General features: G+C 41.7%; 1 protein-coding gene across 4 annotated transcripts in view; it reads left to right on the top strand.

Moving 5' to 3' along the window:
- Positions 1-23,667, top strand: part of ZNF521 (zinc finger protein 521) — a 404,909-nt gene that overhangs the window by 152,454 nt on the left and 228,788 nt on the right. For all 4 annotated transcript variants that reach the window (XM_068237286.1, XM_068237284.1, XM_068237285.1 and 1 more), the window contains one exon: positions 9,253-12,605. In XM_068237286.1, coding sequence (XP_068093387.1) covers positions 9,693-12,605 — 2,913 coding nt within the window. In that variant the 5' untranslated portion in view covers positions 9,253-9,692. The remainder of the gene's footprint in view (positions 1-9,252; positions 12,606-23,667) is intronic.

Below are 23,667 nucleotides of genomic sequence, written 5' to 3'. Positions count from 1 at the left end.
CAAAGAGAATACAAAATGGCCCCATACCTGGAAAAGCTGCAAAACTCTCAAGAGAGGAAAATCCTGAGTGTCTACAGACTGAGCGCTCACAACCTCGAAATAGAGTCTGGGAGACACAGACAGACGTACAAACCCAGGGAGGAGAGACTATGGCCTCAATTCACTAAGATCATGCTGGAGATAATAAGGCAAGAGAAAACTTACCTCCACATAAGAGAGAGTTATCTTATCTCTTCATTCCTTAAAGAGAACCCGAGGTGTGTTTAAAGAATGTTATCTGCATACAGAGGCTGGATCTGCCTATACAGCCCAGCATCTGTTGCTATCCCAAACCCCACTAAGGTCCCCCTGCACTCTGCAATCCCTCATAAATCACAGCCGTGCTGTGAGGCAATGTTTACATCTGTAGTGTCAGTCTCAGCTGCTCCCCCGCCTCCTGCATAGCTCCGGTCCCTGCCCCCGTCCCTTCCCTCCAATCAGCAGAGAGGGAAGGGATGCAGGCGGGGACTGGAGTTCTGCAGGAGGCGGGGAGAGCAACAGACTGACACTATAGAGATAAACACAGCCAGCTCTGACAAGCTGTTTGTCAGCAGCATGGCTGTGATTTATGAGGGATTGCAGAGTGCAGGGGGACCTTAGGGGGGTTTGGGATAGCAACAGAGGCTGGGCTGTATAGGCAGATCCAGCCTCTGTATGCAGATAATATTCTTTTAAACCCACCTCGGGTTCTCTTTAAGTTACCTCCTCTGTAGTTAAGTTACCTTCTCTGTAGTTATTTTACCTCCTCTGTAGTTAATTTACCTCCTCTGTAGTTATTTTCACATGCAGTTAATAAACAGCCTGTCTTTAACTCTGGAGTTATTTTAAGGATTGAAGAGTTAACTTAAAGACAGAAGAGTTAACTTTAGGTTTGCCTGAGGTAAAATGTTTCCTGAATACTACATGCCTTATCACCATGGTAACAACTCTAGAAGAGTTATTAAAGACAGGAGATAAGCTTAGTGAATTGAGGCCTATGCCAACACTGTGAGCAGAAGACCCTTGAGGATGAAAGCCACTTCCTATTGCACTGCCACAAACATACTGGAACCAGGGACACTTACTTTAAGAAATTGTTGGAACTATTCCCAGACTTTCTCACACTAGAAGATGAGAGAAAAACATATATCCTACTGGGAGAAGAGGAATCCACAGTGACAATCGCTGCACACCATGTCACAGCATGCCACAGACTGAGAGGAGCATAACGGAACTGTAAACCTAAAAAAATGTCCACAGACTGCTTAGCCACTGCCCCCCAACCCCTCCCATGTCCCCCTTTTTCCCTTTGCTTTGGCAACACCTGTAATGGATTTTGGTCATGCCAATAAAGCAATCTTTGATTTGATTTGATTTGACATAAAAACATCAGGCGTCATCTCCAGCATGTGGATTATTCCCCCTGTCTCTCTTGAGTTTAGCAGCCATACGTGGAAACTCAATTGTCTGGTGTTATAGTCTTCTCCATCTGGGAGGAGTGCCATTTCCTGGTGATGGACATGCTGCAACAGTATATAGATCTTGCCAGGAATCCTCCTCCTTCTGCAAGGATTGTTTCAGGACCAAGGTCATTGACTCTATAAGGGGACTTGCATACACAACAGAAACAAGTTTACCGAATCTTTCCCCGATAAGCACTGAGGAGTCAGAGGCCTGATGTCATTGTCCTGCCAAGCACTACAGTCACACAATCATCTGTCCTGTTATCACCTTCCAGGGGTGTCCATTGGTCCTATTGCAACCCATGTCTACTACTATAGCAATTTGGTAGCAGGTATGAGCAGCATGGTAACACAAGGGCAATAGTATAATAGCAGCAGTATAACTTTGTCTCATCTGTGGTAGTTACTTGTTGTAGCTTCTAAATACATCTTAAATGTCCCTACATAGGGGAATATATGGGGGAATACAGACTATGACAGGAATACCGCTATAGTTCACAGCACTCTCTCTCTTCAGTGCAGATGAATTTTGATCGAGTCACCCTCCTTAGTATACCCTGATTAATGGTACATTTTTGTGAGAAGGATATAGAGGCTTCCACATTGACTTACTTTGAAACAATGCCAGTTGCCTGGCTGTCCTGCTGATCTATTTGGCTGCAGTAGTGTCTGAATGCACATGCTGCCAATATGACCTGACTTTAATCATAGCACCTGGTGTTCATATTTGCTCTAGATTTGTGGCTGAAAGTAGTAGAGACACCAGATCAGCATCTGGTTTCAGGTGTATAATTTAGACACTGTTGTATGAAAGTTCAGCAGGATGCCAGGCAACTGGTGTTGTTTGCAAGGAAATAAATAAGGCAGCTTCGATATTCCTCTCACTTCCAGTGTCCTTTAAGCAGCTATGCCTACTTGGCACCAAAACATCATGAAAAACGTAGAAAAAGCCATGTATGTTTCTATACGGCTGCATTTATTGTGCATGTGCATTTATTTGTAATGATTCACATGTGGTTTTCCTAAAAAAAAAAGAATGTGTGCAGTTGCAGCAGTGTGTTTGCGTTTCAGCAAAAACACAAACGCACTGCTGAGAACCAGTTTAATAGGATCCAAAGCAGTGTGAATCTGCAACTGAATCACATGCAGTACTTATACCCTCCTGATAAACTATATGGAAGCATTTTTACATGTCTTCAGCTATGCTTCCTAAATGTGTAAGCGCCTTTATGATGTGTCGTGCTAAACAAGTGGTAAAACTGATTAAAGTACTGTTGTGCATTAGGTGCCCAGTTAATAAGACTGATTCATGAAGCTATTTTTACTGGTAGATGTACTTTCCTGGATGAGTTGCAGGACTGCATAGCTTTCTTCCAGTTTCCTTTAAGCAGTGTGTGCTGTAAGTTTCACGTGTTGCAAAGTCCCTTTCATAAGACTCTTCGTGCAAAAGCATTAATAAATCCCCCCAAATCCTGCCATTTCCAGCCTGTAATAAAAGAAATAGTTGCAGTGGGCATGTCTCCAGAAGTGGCGTTTGGTTGTTTTTACAGAGTCCGATGGCTGCCATCTGGCAATGATAGGGAGATGGTGTTGTCATCAGTTTCTTGATGCAGGAAAGGAAAGAATCCTCATCTGTTTCCTGTGGATAAGTAAAGGGGTTAAGATTGTACTGAAAAAAAAAATCTCTGTACCTTAAAGGAAAGCTAGCTGCAGTTGTGTTTACACAGAGCATACTGGGCCAGACTTTCATGTTACAAAGATAATATTCTCTGCACACATGACTGGCCTACAGTACCTGGCTAATTCTTTGCAAGGTTTAGGCCCATTAAATTCATGCTAATGACTATGAAGTGTTCTTCCCTACTTGGGTGTATCCTTCTGTGAGTAAATTGTATGAGCAGAGGCGTAACTAAAATCCACGGGGTCCAAGAGGAAAATCTTTGCAGGGTTCCCTCCACATCTTATATACAAACGTCTAATGATTCTATTCATCCATTTCATAAATGAAGTATACTTTTTCTTCTTTTTCTTCCTGTAAATTTTGTTTAAATCAATAAATGTAATGTAAATAACTGTAATCACAGCCTCTCCCTCTTTAAAGAGGAACTTTCACTTAGGATTGAGCTTCATCCCAATCAGTAGCTGATACCCCCTTTCCCACAAGAAATGTTTACCTTTTCTCGAATAGATCATCAGTGAGGTCTGTATGGCTGATATTGTGGTGAAACCCCTCCCACAGTGTGATGTCAGGACCATGCTGCTGACTGTTTCCTGTCTGTGAACCTTCTTGCATTGTGGAAAATAATGGCTTTTTACAACTGCCAAACAAGAAATATTTCCCTCTGTGCTTAGAGCTGTCAGTAATGAACATTCTGTACAGATCACCTGGCAAACCTAAAGATGTCTCCACCAGTGAGAAATTTTAGAATGCAAATCAGGAAGATGTAAGATATTACAATGGGCAAACACTGACGAAATAATCTATACATTAATATTGTAAACAATAAGCAATTTTATTCATCATGTCATTTTCACTACAGTTCCTCTTTACCATAGTTGCATGAACTTAGTGAGATCCTAGATGCTAGAGCTTGGTAGGTCAGTCAGTATCCCTGAATTCTATCCCTTTCCCCCTCCCTACCATATGCAAAGCTCAAGCCAAATGCTAACCATAACTTTTGACCTGTTTTTTTGTTTTTATTATCATTATTCAAACTGTCCATGCTAACCCGTGCTTGGTGTCTGTTAAAGGGACTCCGAGCAGTGCAGAAACTATGGAAAGATGCATATCATTTTAAAGCTCTCTTTCTCCTCTTTCCAATGATATATAAACCGCCGCCCTACGCTTTTAGTTGAAATTGCCACAGCCGCGATTGATTGCGAAAATAGAGAAAACTAAAAGGCGTAGGGCGACAATTTATGTGTCGTCAGAAAGAGGAGAAAGAGAGCTTTAAAATGATATCCAACTTTCCATAGTTACATTGTATTACACAGGTCGACTTTTTCCTAAAGTCAGCAGCTCCATTCCGGCCCATGTGGCGGTGATTGGCAGCGCCGATCGCGCAGGCGCAGTACAGAGCGACCTCCAGGTCGCTCTGACGTCATCGCCGGAGACCGGGTCGGAGCTCCGGCAAACGGCTGCAGGCAGAGCTGCGGCGAGAGAGGTCCTGGGAGCCTGGGGCTGGAGGAAGCCCCCGGTAAGTAGCGTTTATTTTATTTAAAAATTGCCTGACAACTCCTTTAAACAATACTAGCTGCCTGTCAATCCTACTGACCCTCTGCCTCTAATACTTTTAGCCGTAGACTCCAAACAAGCATGCAGCCGATCAAGTTTCTGAAAAAAATCTGACGTGATTTTCTGGTATGTGATTCAGACACTACTGATGCCAGAGTGATCAGCAGGACTGCAAGGTTACTGGTATTGTTTGAAAGGAAATAAATATGGCAGCCTCCATATGCCTCCCGCTTCAGATTCCCTTTAAGTAGCTTTTCATCGTTGCTTCTATATGAGGGAGCCTCGGTGCTTTCCTAACATTTCAGTCACAAGACCAGGAATGCAAGTTGCATGATGCTAGTTGAAGCAGAATGTAACTACAGATACAGACTAGTGAATGTGTAACATTTAAATTACATTACAGTATCATTTAGAGTACACCAGCCCAACTACACAAAATTGCGTGTAGTAGTTATCTGCTGGCCTGTATCATTGTTTAACTTATTTGTGTTGGTAATAAATCTCCACGTTTAATCCATAATGGTTTATCAATTTTCCTGTTTCCGGTCTGCTGCTTTGTCTGTGTCACTTAAAAGTTCTGTTCCTATTTTCCTAAGGAAGTTCAACTTGCTAATGTTTTTGCAGAGAGGAAGAGATGTTGGAGAACCTCTTGAACTTGAACACAATGCACTTTCGTGTATGCGGAGCTTTACCTTAATTATCCTGAAAGAGTGAGCAGTTTGTCCTTCATAGTAAACAGATAGGTGGTGAGGGTTGGATGTGTTCTATTTTATATGGTAATTGGGTTGCTGTAGCCGGATATATTGTACAGGAATAATAGATTTGATTTGTGTTGTAAGCAAATATAGGATATATGGTTCACTTCAAAGGGTAGGTATTGATTGTTTTGCCTTAAAGAGAAACCGTGACCAATGATTGAACTTAATCCCAATCAGTAGCTGATACCCCCTTTCCCATGAGAAATCTTTTCCTTTTCTCAAACGGATCATCAGGGAGTTCTGTATGGCTGACATTGTGGTGAAACCCCTCCCACAGTGTGATGTCAGGACCATGGTGCTGACACCACACTGTTGAAGCCTTGTTGCATTGAGGGAAATAACAGCTGTTTCCAACTGCCTAAAAAGCAAGCAGCAGCTACTTCCACTGACATCACCTGCCAGCAATAAAAATGTCATCATGTGATAAATGTCAGAATGTAAATAGGGAAAGGAAAGATTTTACAATGGGCAAACACTGACTAAATCGTTTATACATAATTATTGTAAAAATTAAGCACTTTTTTTCTTTAAATTATTTTTACTGGAGTTCCTCTTTAAGACTCATATGAAGCAATATCAGACTTTAATAGGATTGTTGCATTGTGGTTGCCATATCACAGTTATTTGCTAATTAGAGATTTTAAAACATGACAATACTTTAGTTACCTGTTTTGTTACTTTATCAATTACATTTGTTAGTTAGCTCTGTTTTATATTTGTATGTCAGTTAAATACTTAAAATAATGATAGTTATTTTCCTCTATTCTTCACTGGTAGTTTTAGTTTTTATGTAGTGCTTTTTTGTCCAAATAGCCAATTTATTATGTTTTTCTGAAAATATCAGTTTTATAAACACCTGTATTTTGATCATGGGCATACAGAATTGTATATGAAATTTAATTTGCAGCTTTGACATGGGCCAATCAGATTCCTCCTTGACAGGTCAATTTTCAAGCTGCATACATTTCCATACAAAATGTGTGTAATCCTGCATCAACTCATTTGTATCTCACTGACCATCCCTATTGAGCACTAGCTCTGTTATGTATTTATAATTGTGGGATTGGATTGGATTTAAAAAAAACATTGTAGTCCAGGACATCTCTCACTTTGTACTACCATTATAAATCTTGAGATGTTGAAGTACCACCTTGGCTATTAGAAAGGCCCACCTGTGAAACCCAGCTACAATGAACATCTTGAAAGAATGCTAGATGAAACCCACAAACACTAGAGTGAGTGAATTATCCTGCAATGCAGTTCTGTAGAGTCCTGAATCCATAGTAAAGCATCCCACAAATGGGTAGACACTGCCCTAGTTACATTAAAGGATAATAAAAATGCTGCTTTTTAATTTCAAATGGTGCTATGAATGGTAATGTGGATCAATGTTGCCGCTGAGCTTATAGACCAAATTGATTTTATATATTGTATTTCAGTGTAAGTGGTTGTTTGCCCTTTTGTGGTCCACCCTAAGAAAGTCAGATTGTTTTCTGTAGAGGTAGAGGAAGAGAAAGCACAGGGGGTCCGGGAGCCCCATCTGGTGCAATACATTAGTGGGTAAGGGAATATTTAGTAAGTACAATAGATTTTATACTCACAAGAGTGTGTTGCTGGGTGAGGCAACCACTCGTACTTGTTTGTGGGGAAGTACCGTCCTTACTCGGCCTTTGCTCTTGGTCGCTGCTCCAAAAAATAGATCTATCGGAGACTTTCCGATATGGATCTTCCCCTAAAGGAAGGGGTGTTAGGTTATTTTTGAGAATGGTAGGAGGCGCCCGGTAGAACGGTAATAGTATAATTCACTCTATACGGTAGATACAGCATTCAAAAATAAAATGGTGTGATCCTACCTTCTAGATGTCCCCTTACAGGAAGTATACAAAATTAGTTTGTATTTTGCACGGTCAAAACCGCTTCGTCAGGTCAATGGTAGTGCCAGGTGGAGTTGTTCCTCTCTAGTGATGCTCCGCTGTGTTAGTGGGTGTGTATTTCAGCTTGCTGCAGCCTACAATCACTGGCACTACCATTGACCTGAGGAAGCGATTTTGACCGTGAAGTGCGTTGTCTTTTTTTTTTTTTTTTTTTGAATGCTGTATCTACCATATAGAGTGAATTATACTATTACCATTCCACTGGGCGCCTCCTACCGTTCCCAAAGATTGTTTTCTGTGCTTTTAAGCATCATGGCATGCTCTTAGCACTTCCAGAACTACCATATATAGCATTGTGATCTAATCTACTGGCCACAGCATGTTGTTGGTGTCACTGACATCCTTAGTAGTTACAAAACGTGGGAAAAGTTTTCAAAGAGGTTGCCATAAAATGCTGAATTAGTCTTTGACCTAAAGAGTAAAATAATTTTACAGTTCACCCAGCCTTGCCTTTTATACTGATAAAATATGTAAAACCCAGGTCTATTGTGTTATTTTATAAGATTGCAATGCTTTACAATCAGACGTAATAAATAGATCGAGAACAGAAATACAAGCACATAAAATAATTTTGTAACTTGCTATGTAAAAAAAACCCTGCATAGAGATGCACTCATGGTACTAGCAGGGGAAAAGAAGCAACATATGCACACACTTGATACTGGATAGCAGCTAGAGTTGGAGAAATGTAAGAGGTGCCATGTCATTAATTGAGAACACAGTTGCTTGCAAGGTTTTCTGTTAAGCTTTAAAAATAATTAACACTTCTTTGTGAGTTTGTCGCTAGAAAGTATTCACTCTATTGAGTTGGCCCATAAATGCTGTCATTCTTTCTCTGAACTTTTTGCTGAAACAGAAATTATGTCATTTAGCTTTAAGGCCTCTTTCACAGTGGTACATTGCGTTTGATGCGACGTTAAAGTCGCACAACGTCCCCCTAACGCAGCTCATGTAAGTTATGAAATTGGACGTTATTTTGCACTGCGTTATGTGTCTCTTTGTGTGCCATTTCGTTGCATACTGTTGGAACGAAAACGGCTCATGCGTTACATTTAAAAAACAAACAAACAAACAAACAAACATTACTGAGCATGTGCAACACACATAACGCAGAAGATACATGGCTAAACACACAGCATGCAACACTTTTTAATAACACTACACGTTACACACTAACGCAGCGTGTGCTCTGTGAATGTCACACAGACTTTGCATTGCTGTGCGCTACTCTGCGTTAAAGTATTTTATAGCGTGCGACTTTAATGTCGCACTGTGAAAGAACCCAACTAAAGTGAGAAGAATATGGAGGCTGACATATTTACTTCCTTTTAAACAATACCAGTTGCCTGGCAGCCCTGCCGATCTATTTGGCTGCAGTAGTCTTTGTCAGACTTGACAATAATGTCAGAAAGACCTGATCTGCATATGCTATTTCATGGTTAAATGGCTAAATGTATTATGTCTGGTACACATGATGCAATTTCCTGTCAGATTGATGGTCAAATTGATCATTTCCAATAGGTCCGATTTGATTTCCGATCGTTCTTCTGATCGTTTTTCAGATCACTTCCATATAAAATCGATCAGACCTTTTGGAAATTATCAATACGACCGTCAATCTGACAGGAAATCGCATCATGTACACCAGGCATTGGAGGCAGAGAATCAGCAGGAGAGCCAAGCAACTGGTATTGCTTAAAAGGAAATAAATATGGCAGCTTCCATATCCCTGTGGATTTAGTTGTCCTTTAAAGCATAGGGATAGCCGTGGTTGTGTTTTATTTATATATATTTTTGTATGTGTATTTTTAAAGTTTCTTATGATCTATGTGATTCTTTTTCAGATGGTCCAGATCTAGAAGATGATCCATCTTGTTCGTGGCCTGCATCTTCGCCATCCAGCAAAGACCAGACATCCCCTAGTCACGGAGACGGCTGCGATTTCGGTGAAGAGGAGGGTATTCCAGGGCTGCCATATCCTTGCCAGTTTTGTGACAAGTCCTTCAGCCGCCTCAGCTATTTAAAGCACCATGAGCAAAGCCACAGTGACAAACTCCCCTTCAAGTGCACATATTGCAGTAGATTGTTTAAGCACAAGAGGAGCCGAGACCGCCATATAAAACTTCATACTGGAGACAAAAAATATCACTGCAATGAGTGCGATGCAGCATTTTCTAGAAGCGATCATCTCAAAATTCATTTAAAAACTCATACCTCCAACAAGCCATATAAATGTGCCATTTGTAGGCGAGGGTTTCTGTCTTCAAGTTCTTTGCATGGACATATGCAAGTTCATGAGCGTAATAAAGACTGTTCGCAATCTGGAGCTAGAATGGAAGAATGGAAAATGAAGGACACGCAAAAATGCAGCCAATGTGAAGAAGGGTTTGACTTTCCAGAGGATCTTCAGAAACACATAGCTGAATGTCACCCTGAATGTTCTCCAAATGATGATAGAGCTGCTCTTCAATGCATGTACTGCCATGAACTTTTTGTTGAAGAGACCTCATTGTTGAACCACATGGAGCAAATGCACAGTAATGAGAAGAAGAATTCCTGCAGCATTTGTTCTGAAAATTTTCACAGTATTGAGGAGCTCTACAGCCATATGGACAGCCATCAGCATCCAGAATCCTGCAACCCAAGCAACAGTCCCTCTTTAGTTACTGTAGGCTACACTTCTGTTTCAAGCACCACCCCTGATTCAAACCTATCTGTGGACAGCTCCACAATGGTAGACATAGCTCCCCCTATCCCTAAAAGCCGCGGGCGTAAAAGGGCTTCTCAGCAAACTCCAGATGTAAATGCTCCTTCAAGCAAACAGGCAAAAGTAACATACAGCTGTATCTATTGCAGTAAACAATTATTCTCAAGCCTGGCTGTTCTGCAGATACATCTTAAAACTATGCATTTAGATAAGCCAGAGCAGGCTCACATATGTCAGTACTGTTTGGAAGTTTTACCCTCCCTCTACAATCTAAATGAACATCTCAAACAGGTACATGAAGCTCAGGATCCAGCACTAATAGTATCTACTATGCCTGCTATGGTGTATCAATGCAACTTTTGTTCTGAAATATTCAATGACCTTAACATGCTCCAAGAGCACATTAGAACTTCACATGGGTTTACAAACCCAGTTGCAAAGGACAGTAATGCATTCTTCTGTCCCCACTGCTACATGGGGTTCCTCACAGACTCCTCACTAGAGGAGCACATCCGCCAAGTCCACTGTGACCTCAGCGGTTCTCGTTTTGGCTCTCCAGTATTAGGTACCCCAAAGGACCCTGTGGTTGAAGTATATTCTTGCTCGTACTGCACCAATTCTCCTATCTTTAATAGCGTACTTAAATTAAACAAGCACATTAAAGAAAATCACAAAAATATTCCATTGGCATTGAATTACATCCACAACGGAAAGAAATCTAGGGCTCTGAGTCCCTTATCTCCTGTTACTTTGGATCAATCCTCTTTAAAGATGATGCAGACTATTGGTGGCACTCCTTCAAGACCTGCAGGCGAGTACATCTGCAATCAGTGTGGTGCCAAATATTCATCCCTTGATGGTTTTCAAACTCACTTAAAAACTCATCTTGATACCGTTCTGCCAAAACTGACATGCCCTCAGTGCAACAAAGAATTTCCCAACCAAGAATCTCTTCTGAAGCATGTTACTATTCACTTTATGATCACATCAACCTATTATATTTGTGAAAGTTGTGATAAGCAGTTTACTTCAGTGGATGATCTGCAGAAGCATTTGCTAGACATGCATACGTTTGTTTTCTTCCGCTGTACCCTGTGTCAGGAAGTGTTTGACTCCAAAGTTTCAATCCAGCTCCATTTGGCTGTAAAACACAGCAACGAGAAAAAAGTATACCGGTGTACTTCGTGTAATTGGGACTTCCGTACAGAGACCGACTTGCAGCTTCATGTAAAGCACAATCATCTGGAGAACCAGGGGAAGATCCACAAGTGCATTTTCTGTGGTGAATCTTTCGGCACTGAAGTAGAGCTTCAATGCCACATAACAACCCATAGTAAAAAATATAATTGCAAATTTTGTAGCAAAGCTTTCCACGCCATAATTCTACTGGAAAAGCACTTGAGAGAAAAGCACTGCGTGTTTGAAGCCAAAACACAAAACTGTGGGACCAATGGAGCGGCTGAGCAGGTTCAGAAAGAGGAAGTAGAACTTCAGAGCTTGCTGACCAACAATCAAGAGTCCCACAACAGTCACGATGGCAGTGAGGAAGACATTGATAGCGCAGAACCAATGTACGGCTGTGATATATGTGGAGCTGCTTACACCATGGATTCTCTTCTACAGAATCACCAACTCAGAGATCACAATATCCGACCTGGAGAAAGTGCAATTATGAAAAAGAAAGCCGACCTGATTAAAGGCAACTACAAGTGCAATGTTTGCTCCCGTACGTTCTTTTCGGAAAGTGGTCTGCGAGAGCACATGCAGACACATCTGGGGCCAGTAAAGCACTACATGTGTCCAATATGTGGCGAAAGATTTCCATCTCTGTTAACTCTTACAGAGCACAAAGTGACGCACAGTAAGAGCCTGGACACTGGGAACTGTAGAATTTGTAAGCTTCCTCTACACAGTGAGGATGATTTCTTAGAACATTGTCAAATGCACCCAGACTTGAGAAACTCGCTCACAGGGTTTCGCTGTGTAGTATGCATGCAGACGGTGACCTCTACCCTGGAGCTGAAAATCCATGGCACGTTTCACATGCAGAAGACAGGAAATGGGGCCGCTGTTCAGTCCACGGGGCGTGTGCAAAACTTGCAAAAGTTGTTCAAATGTGCTTCTTGTCTGAAAGAGTTTCGCTCCAAACAGGACTTGGTGAAACTTGATATTAATGGTTTACCATATGGTCTGTGTGCCACATGCGTGAATCTTAGCAAAAGTGCCAGTCCGACTGCCAATGCAGTTTTAAATGCTAACCGACCCACTGTTAATCAGACTGAAAACCTACCCTGCGCAGAAGGTAAGAATAAGGCCTCTGTGCTGAAGACCCGATGTTCCACTTGCAATGTTAAATTTGAATCGGAGAGTGAACTCCAAAACCATATTCAGACTATTCACAGGGAACTAGCATCTGAAAACAGTACAACTCAGCTGAAAACACCCCAGGTTTCACCAATGCCTAGAATCAGCCCATCTCAGTCTGATGAGGTAACTATATTGCCAGTTGTGCAGATTGTTCCCGTATATACACACATTCACGTCCATAATATGTATATGCAAATATTTGTGTGTGTATATATGTATTATATCCATAACTCATAAAAAAAATCATAAAACTATAGTTAGGAGATATTGTCCATGAATTCATAGAGGATTTTTAATGGATATTAACTGTATAGTGTTATGAATGTCTTGACCACTAGTGATGGTCATGTCTAGGAGAAATAATGGAAAAGCATGTGATTTGCTTGATCAGATTTGCATAGCTCTGATTTGCTGTGATCACATCCTGCTTCAGCACATGATCATGACTAGCAAATCAGAAACTTGCGTATCTATCACCTGCCCATACTGGTCGCATGCTTTTTCATGAGTTCTCCTAGACATGACCAGCACTATTGACCACACAGGTGAGTATACATGTGATTTGTTTTATGCAGTTTGTTAAAAGTGCAGCAGGAACAGCTGATCATTGACTGAGCTTTATTCGAACACAGTGAGACTTGGGAGCACAGGGAGTAACTTCAGCGCCGTCAGAAGACGGAGCTGAAGTTACGTTTAAAACCTAATAATTCGGATTCCAGCAATTATTTCATTCCCCACCATCCATGGCGGCCTGGAGGGGGAATAGTATGTAACACGGCCGGGACTTGTGCAGCAGCAGAATCAGCCATATACTGGCTGTATCCTGCGCCCATGTCTCCCACGCCGATTCCTCTCGTACACACTTTATTTCATTTACACACAGAAAGATATGTGTAGTCCACACATAACCTTAACACTTAGGCCTCTTTTACAGGGACTGTTAATAGGTAGTGAAATGCCTCTCAAACCCTCACAACTGCTCACTGCTGCCTGGTAACTGCTTGTTGCTGTCTGCTAACTGCTCACTGCTGCCTGGTAACTCAAGCTAAACCGTCCGTGGAAAAGAAGCCTAAAAGTGACACTGAAGTGAAAAAAAAAAACTTATGGCATAAGGAATTGTATGTGTAGTACAGCTAAGAAATGGAACATTAGTAGCATAGAAAATAGTCTCATATTGTTTTCCAGTACAGGAAGAGGTAAGAAACTTCAAAAGAGCTTCTCTGGGTGCTTTGACCCACAGTCCTGTTTTCTGAAGCACTTATACATCAAAGAAACAGTGAGAGGCAGCTTCAGATAAAGTTTTATTGCAGGGAAGTTTAATGGGCCATTAGCCCTACTTTGTTTTATAGTTCAAAACAGAGTGTGGTTTTTAAAGTGCAAATATGACAGAATGATGCAATGTTATAAAAAAAAGCTATATAACTGAAAATAAAAATATAATACTCTTTTCTTTGCTACTAATGTTCTATTAAATATTCGTACTACACATACAATTCATTATATTATAAGGTTTTTTTTTTTTGCTTCAGTGTCACTTTAAGCCTGGTAGTAGGTACACACCTTCATTTTTTACTAACCAATCACTGACCAATTTTACCACCTTTGTAGTATGAGAGCTTACCTACAAATTCTGCTCATATTCAAAATCTGTTGACCCTCATAATACATGGAAGTGGTAAAATTGGTCATTGATTGGCCAATCAAAATTGAAGTTTTGTACCAGGCTTCAGACTGCCAGCTTGAAAAAGCTACACATTTAGTGCCAGCTATGTTTGAATTGTATTTATTAAATAAAAACAGAACAATTGCGCTTAGGAAAAGTGTATATCAGACACTTCACAGGTGCGTGGTGCACGCTTTAAACCATCTGATGTATGATAGTAACGTATAAAAATTCCCAAATTAAGCTGCGCTCCAGGGCCAATTAGCTAAAAAGTCACAACAAAACCTGATAAATGTCCACCATCAGCAACAAAAGTCTCTTTGTCTATGGCCTGTAGGATTTTCTGGTTTCCACTGTTAGACTCCGCTCAGGACCAACACGTCATGTGAAAAAAATGAGAGAAAGGGCCAATAGTGTAAATCCGTATGACTGTTTTAAATTCACCACCACCTTTCCCTTATAACAATATCCGTGTTCTTTTTATTGCTATTAATACACCTTCTGTGAGCACCACAACACACCCCCACCGTGTGTGCACTCACCCAATAAGCCTCCTTAGATCTCCGGAGGTAGAATTGATAACATGTGGGGAATATATGCAGACTCCAGGAATCCAATTCCAATCAATAGCACTATAACTGAGAAGGTCTATATAGTGTAAAACCATTTATTCCTAAAAAGTTAAAAATCAGATCGCACTCACAATTGGTTGACTTGGGAATAGCGCATATAACAACGTTGGGACAGCTAGACTCTGTCGGCAGATGCGGAAGTAGCAGACAAGGCAAACGGAGACGAGGGGATTCAAGGCGGCTATTGACAGAGTGGTCACCCGGGGACCCAACGTTGTTATATGCGCTATTCCCAAGTCAACCAATTGTGAGTGCGATCTGATTTTTAACTTTTTAGGAATAAATGGTTTTACACTATATAGACCTTCTCAGTTATAGTGCTATTGATTGGAATTGGATTCCTGGAGTCTGCATATATTCCCCACATGTTATCAATTCTACCTCCGGAGATCTAAGGAGGCTTATTGGGTGAGTGCACACACGGTGGGGGTGTGTTGTGGTGCTCACAGAAGGTGTATTAATAGCAATAAAAAGAACACGGATATTGTTATAAGGGAAAGGTGGTGGTGAATTTAAAACAGTCATACGGATTTACACTATTGGCCCTTTCTCTCATTTTTTTCACATGACGTGTTGGTCCTGAGCGGAATCTAACAGTGGAAACCAGAAAATCCTACAGGCCATAGACAAAGAGACTTTTGTTGCTGATGGTGGACATTTATCAGGTTTTGTTGTGACTTTTTAGCTAATTGGCCCTGGAGCGCAGCTTAATTTGGGAATTTTTATGTGTTTATTAAATGTCTTGCCCAAATCTACATGTCCACATTATTGAGTGGGTATTGTCATAAATAAAAATACAAATACATTTGAGTTGATTGAGAATTATGCTAATTGTTATGATTGGTATGAAAATCTAAATCATGCAGTGAAAAAAATGTGATTGATCCCTTTTCAAGCTGCATAGATTTGCAGTAACATTTGCAATATTCTATGCCATCTTAGAATTATTTGCATATTACAAGCCAAGCAGAAAGATGACACTGAGCCAAAACTTTGTACTAAATGCCTTTAGACATCCGTGGCAAAGGACAATGGGTAATCAAAACGCCTATAGATGTCTGTGGCAGGCAGACATAGTTTTGTATACATAACGCATTTAGACCTCTGTGGAATATGGATGCAGAAACACAAAAAAGCCTACAGGTGTCCGCAACAATCTAAGGGTTAATTTTGTGATTGTAAAGTGTTATTCACTGAGGTGTTGGGGGGGGGGGGTTGGGGTTGGGAAGGTGGCAATGGCAATTTTTCCTAAAATTATGAATGTATGAATTTGTAAAACCGGGGCGGCAAAATTATAAAACACTAGTAGACCCAAGCCCGTTTAAAAATGGGCTCTAGGGTCTGTTTCTCACCGCCGCAGGCCGCATGTCACTGCGCACGTGCGTGCATCCGCCGCACATGTGCACGCTCACTCGCTGCACGCACACCCACCACACACCCGGCCGCCCGCTCACATGCCCGCCTGGCTCCCTGGCCCCATCCTCCTATCTCTGTGAGGCTGGGTCCGTGCTGCACACATGCGCAGTAGCAAAAAGCACGGACCATCTACACAGAGACAGCACACGCAGCGGCGACACAGGGGTTTTATTCTAGAGGATAAGGAAACAGGGAGGCTATGTTCACAGGTGGTGCATTATGGTACAGCATTACACCTGCTTTGTAGCGCGGCTTTCCACACTGCAATGCACCACCTATGCTTCATTCACAGTGCGGCAGGTGTGTTGCAATGTAATGGCATGTGGCATTGTAACACACTGCATGCAGTGCATTACCACAAAATGCACTCTGTAACAGTGAAGCATAATTTTGACTGAATGCTCCACTGTATGTGACGCACCGCATGGATAACATGCGGCGCAGCTTTCCCAATCCATTGTATTCAGGGAATGCAATGCTCACTGTGAATGTACCCAAAGGCAACATTCTGAACACAATCCAGGAACAGCAATTGATCACGTGTACATTATGTGGTAACACCCTGCATGCATCATCTAATGGCAATAGACTCCAAATCACCACACTGCTAATGCGTCAATGTGAACCTACAATCACAATATAATGGCATCAGGTTAGCAATGTGATTATATTGTTATTGGAGCACCCCACTGGAAACTTAGACTTAGGCGCATATGCATAACACATATGTGTTTTCTATGCGTTTTCAAACCTGCGTTTTCAAAAACGCTGGTTTTGTTGCCTATTATGCAGGAAAGCTGCCAAAACGCACATAATGAAGGTCAATGGAAACGCAATAGTATGCATTTTTCATGCATCTTCTTGTGTTTTTTAAAAAAAAAAAAATATTTTTTTTTTTTACTGTATTTTCGCTTCCTGCTGTGCAAAGTGATTTTCATAAATGTAAATATAAAAACGCATAAAAAAAAGCATATGCGAACTGCAAACGCATTAAAACGCACACAAAACGCATGAAAATCGCATCGTAAATGCACCAAAAACGAAGCAAAAATGCACACAACATTAACCTAAAACTTGAAATAAAATGCAGCTTTTCACGATATGTCATATGTGAACCCAGCCTTAGCCTTTTATGTATAGTGGTTTGCAAAAGAAGTTTTCCACATTTTGTCACATTACTGCCACAAACATGAATCAATTTTATTGGAATTCCACGTGAAAGACCAATACAAAGTGGTGTACATGTGAGAAGTGGAACGAAAATCATTCATGATTCCAAACATTTTTTACAAATCAATAACTGCAAAGTGGGGTGTGCGTAATTATTCAGCCCCCTGAGTCAATACTTTGTAGAACCACCTTTTGCTGCAATTACAGCTGCCAGTCTTTTAGGGTATGTCTCTACCAGCTTTGCACATCTAGACACTGAAATCCTTGCCCAATCTTCTTTGCAAAACGGCTCCACCAGGAGATGGACAGCGTTTGTGAACAGCAGTTTTCAGATGTGGAAAACTTCACGGGGGCCAAATACTTTTGCAAACCCCTGTAAATGTTAAAATCTTTGGACAGCTTGGCGCTAAAGTGGTTAGTTCTCATTTACCACTAGAACTGTGAATTCCAGTAGACTTTGTGAGTAGAGTTTCATAGGCAACGCCGGGGGGGGGGAATTACAGCTGCTCAGAATCATCCCTCAGACCAGGGCGGTGCAGTGTCTGGGGACAGGCACAAGTTGAGACACCAGAATATCTGCAGGCTTCCTGCAGCTCACAGCACTGCCCCCTTTCTTTCCTTGCTACAGTTGACTTTGCATGTAGCAGCAGTGTGTGAACAGAGCATGGAGCAGCTCTGGGGAACTTAACAGAGTCAAGTATGAGCACAGCTCTGTGCCTTGCTGGGTGAATGCTTTACTTTCCCCTTCATTAGAAATGTTGGCTGTCCTCATTATTATCTGTATTATTATCTGCCCCTGATCGATCCCCCGATCGTACAGTTAGGAAATAATTGTCAGATCCTGTCAGTCGGATGGAAAATTGCATTATGTGTACCCAGCATGATGTCCTACCATAGTATTATACTGTATGGTGCATGGCTGAGGGACACCTTTCAGGAATCCCCCCCCCCCCTTGAAAATCCTGGGTTTGCCCCTGAGTTTGAATAGATACTGGCAAGTGGGTTTAGCTAAGTCAGTATTCCAGATTATCCTAAAGAGGTTTTATGGTATTTAGCCTGGGATCTTTACAGCCCAATAAACAAATTCATCTCTACACAGTAGACATTTTGAAGTTAAATGTACAACAAGCATGTGTGCAGGATATGTGGTCAAGATCAACAATGGCAAAAAATACTAGCCAGATAGTGGAAGTGATGACTGCTGATTGTTTTAAAGAGAATCTGTACTCTAATATTCTTACACTAAAAAGCATACCATTCTATTCCTTATGTTCTCCTGGGCCCCTCTGTGCTGTTTCTGCCACTCTCTGCTGCAATCCTGGCTTGTAATTAACAGTTTTAGGCAGTGTTTACAAACAAACTAACCAGCTTGTGATATGCTCACATAAACAGAGTGTGTGAGTCATACAGAGCCTGCAGGGGGCCTGCAGAGGGTGTGTATCACTTCTATCCAATCACAAGCAGCCCTGCACATTCCACACATTCAAGCCTTAGCCTGACAGACACGACAGAGGAAAGGAGATACGATTTATTACAGAGACAGTGCAACTAGGAAAGGCTGCAGTAAGCCAGAGCACATTAGAACAGGCATAGGAACTTATAGGATAGAATAACTAAGGCTGAAAAATGTGTTACAGAGTCTCTTTAAAGACCTCAAGGGAACCCACCCTGGGGAACTCCTGAATATGGATAGAAATTTGGTCAGGAAACATTTTAATAAGATTGGTGTCACCAATAAGGTAAAGAAGGAGGAAATCTCAGGCCATGCACTGGCCATAAACTGTTTAATGAGGAGTCAAAGGTTGAACGATATATATATATATACTGTGGCAAGTCCTTAGTGACACACTTAGTCCATCAGGACAAGCCCTGTGGGTATATCAACAGAGTTGGTTACTCATAAAATAAAACTATAGTTAGTTGATAAAAGTGCACAGATAGGTGATACTTAATTCAAGGCGCAATACATCACTATGTACAAAGTTATAACGTTAGGTGGAGGTCTTTGCTTATCCCCCCAACTCTGTTGATGTACCCATAGGGTTTGTCCTGACGGACTGAGTGTGTGCTAGAATTTTCCCTGGTATACTGTCTCGGAGAGTGTGTATGTGCAAGTCCTTAGTGACCCAGATGCCTCCAAAGTGACGGACTTCCCCATCCTTACCCAGATGTTGGCCTTTAACCTCCCTGGCGGTATGATTATTTCTGGAATTTAGGGTCTAAAAGCGGTGCAAATTTTTTTCACATGCTTTTAGACCCTAGAACCAGGAAAAAAATCATACTGCAGTGAGATCTGGGACAGCCCTGCACTTACCTCCCTGGGATCCAGCGCTGCAATTCTCCCTTCATCCTCCATGTGGCACTTTACTATGACAACAAATGGCAATCTCACCCGAGACATACAGAGCGTTTATCAGTTACGTGATAAATAAGTCATTTATGAGAAGTTTTGTGAATAGAGCCCATTGTATCTAATTGAAGTATGTAATGCCCAAAACCAGCCATGGTTTTCAGTCCTGGATGTCATAGGAAAGGTTACACACTGTTCCTGGTTCCTTTTGCTGACTGTGCTCCTGTTTATGTGCTAAGTAAACTGCATGCAGTTGTATTCCACTACATTTTGTTATCATTTTAAAGTTGATCTAGTGCTGGAATACAGCAAACCATGCAAAGGATTTCCATCCCAGTGACACATTCCTAAATAGATAGGTGCTGTTTTGTCGCTCCTTCACTAGTGGTGGAGTGTCAGCAGTGTGGCAGCTGGTTACAAAGCAGCAAAACACAGTGATCACTTGCAGCCATTCACTACAATGAATAATGTATGCAGACAATTCCCTGTTGGGGTTGTCACTGGCAACTAGATTGACACTGCAATGGAGACTGTAATTGTGCTAATCAGATCATACTGTCTAGAGTCTGTCTGGTAGTGAAGGAACGCTACAATTTCTGTGAGAAGATACAGATCAAGTCTGTTTCCAACAGGAATTACAAAATTACCTTCTGTATGTTAAATCAAATATTTACTAGATTGCACAGTGCGTTTTCTATTGTTCCTAGTGCCTGTGAACAGTGCAGACATCACCAGTAATGCTGGATCCGCACCATACAATTTTACCTGCCCGATCGATTATTTGCAGCATGTCCGATCGGAGGATCGATCGTTTTTATGAGCGATTACCGTTTGTTTCTATGGAAATTGCCCATAAAATCGCTCATAAAATCGATCGATCCAAAGATCGGACATGCTGGAAATAATCAAATGGGCATGTAAATCGACTGAAAACTTGTATGGTGTGGATCCAGCAGAAGATGATAGATCCCATGCAAGAAAAGTTTCCTTTTATAGCCACTAAAGCTACTTTCTGTTGCACCACTTATACCTGAACTTTTGCTTAGCTATGATGCCCAGTTCCACTGCTTTTATATGCTTTTTAGTACCTGGGCTCCTTAGTATTGGATTCACATTTTTCTGTTTTCAAGATTGGATGTATTGGATGTATTATTGCAGTCAGGGCCAGGTCAAGGCAGAGGCTCCAGAGGCGCTAGCCTCTGGGCGCAGAGCCATGACGGCACATTCCACTCCCCCCTGCCGTCTTCCAGTCCAGTTGCCGCTCGCTGCAACCAGGGTATAGTAATAGTATGTGTCCTAATGAGCAGGTGTGCCCCCCTCCACACACACCAATAGTGTAGTGCCACACAGCCAGCTTAGGGTCCCCACACAAGGACTCTAAGGGGATGCTTCAGCTAATGTAGGCAGCAGATGCATTAAGATCTCAGCCTGTTAAGCATTTGGAAAGGCAGGACATGCAAGTTATACACCACCGTTGATGAGGAGATCTTGCCAGGCTGCTGGGGCTGACAGATAGAAGTTCTGAAATCCCAGGGTTCAGAAGAAAAGTGAGACTTCCATGGTAAAGGTTATTCAGGGTGGAGGAGAGGGGGTGGCTCAACTTTAAGTAAGTAGATATTAATGATGTTTTCATAGCCTGTGTTCAAAAAAAATGTTTACTGCCTATACAACTCCTCCTCCCCAACCCTTTCTCCACATTTAATAGATGTCAGCTAAAAACAATTATGCTTGAAGTAAACCTGTAACTTCAAAAACAGAAACCGTTCCATACTTACACATGTGTAAAGAAGCTTTTAGAAAGTCCAGAGGCTTCCTATGTCGTTTTGCACTAACCACCACTGGCTGGGACCCCCTTCTAGTTTGGGGCCATGTTCTCCTCCATGTATGCACATGTGTGAATACACTTCTACAGGTAGGAGAGCGTGGCCATGACAACATATCCAACAAGCTCATCTTTTTGGAGGGATCCTGCACAGCAGTGGTAGACTCCAAAATGGACCCATACGCCTCTTGACCAACCAGAGCTTCCCTCTACATGGGAAAGTATGTAATTTTTTGTTTGTGTTTGAAGTTACAGGTTCCCTTTGAAATAACATATTCATTTTTAATCATGAAATGTTCCCAGACGGACTTGTAAGAGTGTACATCCTTGGACTTGTGGGGACTATGTTTGGCTGCCTAATACTGGAGACAAACCTTGCTATATGTACTGGGAGGGCTCTTTTGGCTACCTCTACTGGGGGGCTGCCTACTGTATACTTGGGGTGCCTGTGGCTACTGCATTGCAACAATCCAAATTTTGAATGTATTCCTCTGAAGGACCTTGTACTGGCTCTGATTACAGTCTTCTTACTTTTCTCTGTGAGTCTGTCTGCATTTCACCCGCCAAGTGTGGTATACCAAACACATGATCAGAGGCGGGACAAGGTCCTCCAGCACCCAACGCTGAGACACCAAAGTGCGCCCCTCCATCCCTGCCACCCCAGCCGTCACACACTGGTTGCTATTAGACTAAGAGGTGCCACAGGGCCCACAACCTCCCTAACACCTTAATATCTAGTTATCTGGCTTGCAGTCACTGGTATGTATCACCTTTTCTTATTTCTTTCTGCTTCATACACAATTAGGAATGACAGCTGAATGAATTGTGCGCCCCCTCCTACACTGCGCCCTGAGGCTGGAGCCTCTCCAGCCTATGCCTCGGCCCGGCCCTGCACATGATTATATTTATATCTTTACATGCCTTCAGTGAGCACATGTATTGTGTTATCTGAGGCATGTAGCAAGCAAGGAGGATGGACACATTTTTGTAGGCAACTGAACGTAACAAAATGGTTCAACTAATGGTGAATTGAAATGTAGTTTTTGTAACGTATGAAATGGCCTCAATGTAAATTTGTCATGGGAAAGCAGAAATTAAGAAAAATAATATCCTGTTACCAAAGCCTCTGCTTTGTGTCAGTTTTCAGAGGATTTTGATGCTCGTCTCCTTTTTGCGCCTAACCCTAACAAAGTCTCCTCAGGTGAATTCCCATTCCTGACACCAAACCTCTCCAACCTCTCTTACTATGAAAACACTTTTTTTCATTAACCAAAGGTGTTTATTGAGTAGCAAAATGACACAACAAGAAGAAAATAAAAAAATTGTTAACATTATCATTACAGAATATGGGGTAGCTGTACAATGCATAACTTCGATCACAAACATCATATAAAGAATAAAAGGGCAAGTCTGCCTGCATTTCACATGAGTTCTGCCTGCTACAACAATCTACCTATCAGATTGTGATTTGGCAGGTGGGAATAAAGGGCCCTGTAGATTTGCCCAGTATAGGGCCCAGAAAATTCTGATGACGGCCCTGGATGTGGGACAAAGAAGTTACTGAGGTCAAAATAGAAGTATGACAGTCATGCAAGTTTCTTGTGACTGCAATGGCAGTATTGATATTTTCTCAGTATACTGTATCTACAGTAGCCTGATGCAGTCTGTGTCGGTCCCAGCATTTTCCTACACAACGCCTCTGTTTTTGAATCCCCACACACGGCGCACTGTACTTTCACGGTAGTGGTCTGCGTGATGACAGCTGGGAGCTGCTTGCTTCTCTCTCATTAATCCCATGGATGTGACTGACAGCACTGTTTGGATTTATACTACTCCCAGTTATCAACAAAAGGAAGAAAGATCTGATATTGAACCCCAGAGATCGGCTACCAAGGGAAGAAGGGTTACCCTGTAAACTGACAGATTTTTGTAATATTATCTAGATGCACTTTGTGGGTTTATAGACAGCAGCAGGGATTCTGTCGAATATTGTGTTATTTGCTAAACAATATAAGCTGTTTATTCAAATCAAGTTTGAAATAATTTGAAAACAAGTTTTTGGCAATAGGTGTATAGGTGGGCAGCACATGGTGTAGGGGTTAGCACTCTTACCTTGTAGCGCTAGGTTCCTA

Source organism: Hyperolius riggenbachi, chromosome 5 (genome assembly GCF_040937935.1).
Source record: "Hyperolius riggenbachi isolate aHypRig1 chromosome 5, aHypRig1.pri, whole genome shotgun sequence".
In the NCBI taxonomy this organism is placed as follows: Eukaryota; Metazoa; Chordata; class Amphibia; order Anura; family Hyperoliidae; genus Hyperolius; species Hyperolius riggenbachi.
The sequence above is the reverse complement of the archived record's forward strand: the minus strand, read 5'-3'. Positions and strand labels throughout refer to the sequence as shown.